The sequence below is a fragment of the Orycteropus afer genome, unplaced genomic scaffold (assembly GCF_000298275.1).
Source record: "Orycteropus afer afer isolate SDZICR_OR568_19922 unplaced genomic scaffold, OryAfe1.0 scaffold00246, whole genome shotgun sequence".
NCBI lineage: Eukaryota > Metazoa > Chordata > Mammalia > Tubulidentata > Orycteropodidae > Orycteropus > Orycteropus afer.
The window spans coordinates 3,485,082-3,490,024 of record NW_006921833.1 but is presented as its reverse complement, the minus strand read 5'-3'; the positions used below and the strand labels follow the sequence as shown (position 1 = coordinate 3,490,024).

The 4,943-nt window shown below is 39.7% G+C and overlaps 1 protein-coding gene across 1 annotated transcript in view; it reads left to right on the top strand.

Moving 5' to 3' along the window:
* CORIN (corin, serine peptidase) overlaps positions 1–4,943 on the top strand; it is a 451,047-nt gene that overhangs the window by 124,294 nt on the left and 321,810 nt on the right. Inside the window, exon 4 of the mRNA XM_042782130.1 lies at positions 197–404. Coding sequence (XP_042638064.1) covers positions 197–404 — 208 coding nt within the window. The remainder of the gene's footprint in view (positions 1–196; positions 405–4,943) is intronic.

The window sequence follows — 4,943 nt, the reverse complement described above, 5'->3', positions numbered from 1 at the left end:
CCAGCCTTCTGGTTAGCAGTCAAGTGCCTTAGGCACTATGCTACCAGAGCTCCTACGTATATATGAGTATATGTAATTATTATTACTTAAAGAATATATTTTATCTTATGAGCATGTTAACCTGTCATATAAATGAGTTTTGAACTATAAAATTCTGATGTATCTCCTCCTAAATGTAATTGTCTTAACTTCTCAGGTGCCTGTATGAACATCACCCACAGCCAATGTCAGATGCTGCCCTACCACACCACGCTAACACCTTTCTTCTCAATTGCCATAAACACGGAAATGGAGAAGTTCCTCAAGTTCTTCACATACCTCCATCGGCTCAGTTGCTATCAACATATCATGCTTTTTGGCTGTAGCCTGGCATTCCCTAAGTGCATCAGTGATGGCAATGACAGGTATTTTGGATGCATATCATTTGGTGATAAGAAAGGATAGTAGAAGTGGCTGCGAGGAACAAAATGATCCCAAGCTCCACTGCTCTTTTCTGTTGTTGCTAAAAAGAAAAATACCTACATCAGTATAGCTAGTTGCAATTCTTTTAAATTAGAGATATTAAAAAAAAAAAAAAAAAAAAAAAAACTCTAAAAGGTTTTATTTATGGGAAGAAATTATTTATTAAATTAGATTGATGTTATCACCTAAGATACTCAGTAGCTGCCTCAGTGAGAGTGGCAGAAGAAGACAGCACACTCAAAGGGGTGACTGAAAATAGTTCAATGAATAGACTATTTATGGAGGTGTGGGCAGGGTTAAGAGAACAAAGCAGCTACACAGAGGTGGGGATGCAGTTCCATCCAAAGCTTGAAGGAGAAAAGGACAAATGGTGTCTGGAGAGAGTTATAGTTGTGGGAGGAGTCTCCTGACGGGTGTTGTGACCCTAGGCAGAAGAGCACAGCCACTGCCAATGCTGCAGTCCTACAGGGAGATAGAGAAAGAAGTAAATAAACCCTGACCTCACACTCTTCCTGCCCTCATCTGCTAACACATCCCTTCAGCTGGACTCACCCACAACCAGAGGGCGAGGGAGCACAATTGATACCGTCCTTCCTGGTCAATACTTGGACCCAGAGCAGGGCGAGGAGGGGCAAGAGTGGATGTGGAGAATCAAGCACAATAAAATAGAATTAGAGATCATTTTCAATAAGAGTAATCAATGAAAACTGTATCATGGGATATCTGAGATACTAAGAATACATTTTTTTTCCATTTTAAAGCATATATTTAATACATATTCACATCTAAATAATCATAATAATAAAATCTAATTGCTGTCAGGTAGACTTTGACTCATCGTGACCCAGTGTGTGTAAACGTCGAATGTGCTCCGTAGGATTTTCAGTGGCTGATTGTTCTGGTTCCCTAGTACCTGCTCCAACAGGAATATACACAGATGGGCTGACCTTCACAAACAGGAGTTTATTCTTATAATTTTGAGGCTTTAAGTCCAAGTTCAAAGTGCCAGACTCTAGGGGCTGGGTGAAAGCCCCTCAACCTTGGGGTCCAGCTCTGCCTCCTGCTCCTGGCCCACTGGAGCTAGAGGTGTTTCTTCACTTAGACAGCTGCTGGATGCTGAGGCTGAGAAGCCCCAAGGTTGACAAGTAAAAAGGCACAGTCCTGATGTTACCAAACCACATGGCAGGCCAATAACTTAAGTCCACTGTAAGTCTCAAGGTCGGCAGAGCATAGCAGGTTGCTGAGCAACAACACGACTACATGCAGGGCCCAAGCGTACCATAGGCTAGAGACCATTCCCAAGGCTTCTCCTTATATACAGGACTCAGACCATATCCCAAAGGCAGCTTACTCAGCTGCTTATGGTAGATCATCACACCATGGAGCTGAATACCAGTCTCATCATGGGGAATAACTACCACCAGCTGCCCAGCCACTCAACCAGGCCCATCCAAGTTGACACACAAACATAACCACATAACAATACCACACTGATGTTTTGGAAATAGATCACCAGGCCTTTCTTCTGAGATGTCTCTGGGCAAACTCCGTGACCAACCTTTTGGTTAGCACCCAAGTGCTTAACTATATCACCCAGAGATGCTGATTAAATATAACATTAATTATATTCTGGTTTAGAATATTAGGAATTTTTCAGAATAGTAATGTTTTGAGTGAACTGCATTTCCAAGTGCAAACAGATTCTGTGTTATTTGTACTGATTAAATTAGTGTGTAAAAAAATATGCCTTAACTAGGGCAAAGCCATTTATTATTTCCACTGGAAAAAGCCACCATTGTCACAGCTTCCAGGTAGAGTAAAAACAGACTGGGGAGGTACGTAAAGAAGCATCAGCTGACACAGCCTTTCGGAAAATGTTTCACCAGAAAGAATGAATTGCAAGGGGTGCTTTCAAAATAAAAAAAGAGAAGCTCTGTTAGAGCCCCATGAGGGCAGACTCATGTCTGCCCCATGAGTTAAAATACAGATGGAAGTAAAGGCGTCTTTTATGTTCCCAGAACTGTAGCAGTATGGGGTGGTGGTTCTTTTTGTTTCTTAAAGCCGTAACAAATCACCACAAACTGGGTGGCTTAAAACAACAGAACTTTTTTCTCTCGGAATTCTGGAGGCTAGAAGCCCCAAACAGGCAGAGCTCCCTCAGGGGCTCCGGGTAAGAATTCATTTTCCTTCCTCTTTCCCCTTCTGGTGGCTGCAGGCATTTCTTGTGGCCTCTTCATTCCAATATCTACTTGAGTCTTACATTGCCTTCTCCTGTGTGTCTGTGTCTTATCTTCTGTCTCCTATAAGTACATTTGTCCTTGGATTTAGGGGACATTTGGATAATCTGAGCTGATTTCTTCATCTCAATATCCTTAACTTAATTCTATCTGAAAAGACCCTTTTTTTCCAAATAAGGGAACATTTACAGGTTCCAGGAATTAGGATATGGACACACCATTTTTGGGCCACCTTCAACCCACTATAATGGTTGAGAGAGTAGGCTATAGAGCTGTGTAACTCTGTTAACCCTCTGTAGAAGGATTAATAGTTGTACTTACCTTTCAAATTTAATATGAGGATTAAATGGCATGAAGGGCCTGGAATAGTGCCTTGCTCTTAAAAAAAAAAAAGTGGTAGCAATATTTACAAAACAGTGAATTGAAAAGAGCTAGTACTAGTGAAATTGGGACCACAAAAGTGTTTATTAATCACCATATGTCAAGTAATAGAGGGTTGTAAAAAATGTAGAATAATATCAGGATTAAGAGAGAATTAGGTGGAATACTCAGGAGCTCTGGTGGCGTAGTGCCTAAAGCACTTGACTGCTAACCAGAAGACTGGCGGTTCAAACCCACCAGCCACTCCTCAGAAGGAAGATGGGGCAATCTACTTCCGTAGTGATACTGCCTCAGCAACCCAAGGAGGGGTCGCTATGAGTCGGGTTCGACTCGACGGCACATAACAACAGCAACAACAACAGATGGAATACTCAAGGCTGTTGGATTCTAGTTCTGTTTCTGATGTGCTGCATATTTGCAAACAATTTCATGTACATTTCTTTGCTTTTATTTCTCTATGGGCTCATGTATACACATGAATAAGACAATAAAAGATAGTACATTCAGCTTCCAGGAGACTCTAAATTCATTTTGCTCATCTTCCTTATTACAATTCAACTTCCTCTCTCAGTTAAATCAGCTTTGAAATTCTAGTTAAGGTGCATTTTTAGGTTAAAATTTGTTTTTCTCTTGATCTAGTTCATTCTGAGAAGTGCTCTAATATGAGAGATTTTCACTTTCTCTTATAATAGATATTAATTTATAGTCAGTTTGCAGGTATCCTTTAGAGACTTAACCTATTTTTATTATTTTATTTATTATTCCATTTAATTTTGCAATCACACCTCAGACCAATGTTTTCTGCTGCTGTTGAGTGTGCATATGAGACTGTAAGGTAAATTTAATAAGCAAAATAAATTCAGAAGGGCAAAATGTGTTGTAGAAAACAATTATAAAGTCAAACACATTTTTCTTGTTTTTCATTGCTTTGCATCGTCTAGTTTTCTTTATTACTCAAACAATGAAGAATTGTTTCTATTTCATCACTAGAAAAAATAGTTACTTAATAACATTTAAAATCTAATTTGAAAAGATTATAGTGAGATATAGAAATGGCAGGGATTTTAACCTGATTTCTTTGAGATCTCAGATACTCATGAACTATATTATGTTTTAGTGATGAGTTTTATAATTTTCCCTTAGATTGAGATTGCTTTTAGTATGTGAGTATATTGTGTACTGTTACTGAGGTTAATTCAAGAAGGATATAATTTATATGAATTCAATAGACTATATATCAAAATGCAAAAATTTAACTGATAACCATTTGGGCAACCCTAAAAGTATGTGGGCTAGAAGGGATAGTGCATTAGTTTCCCAGGGCTGCCATAACTAAGTACCACCAATTGGATTCAGAAGGGCAAAATTTGAAAAGATTATAGTGAGATATAGAAATGGCAGAGATTTTAACCGGATTTCTTTGAGATCTCAGATACTCATGAACTATATTATGTTTTAGTAATGAGTTTTATAATTTTCCCTTAGATTGAGATTGCTTTCAGTATGTGAGTATATCGTGTACTGTTACTGAGGTTAATTCAAGAAGGATATAATTTATATGAATTCAATAGACTATATCTCAGCCCAGGGTTACACGTGAGGAGAGACAACTCAGGGATGCCCAAAGTAGCAGGTGGGAAGAGCAAGAGAAAGGGGATTAAAAGCCAGGAAGCCAGAGAGCAGAGCAATCAGCTGAAGGGATTAGGTGAGGAGAGGAAACTCAGGCCCGCCCAGAGCAGCAGGCCGGAAGAGCAGGAGAAAGGGGATAAAAGCCAGGAACCCACACAGAGGAGCAGTCAGCCCCAGGGACAACTCAGGGACGCCCAAAGCAGCAGGCCAGAAGAGCAGGAGAAAGGGGATTAA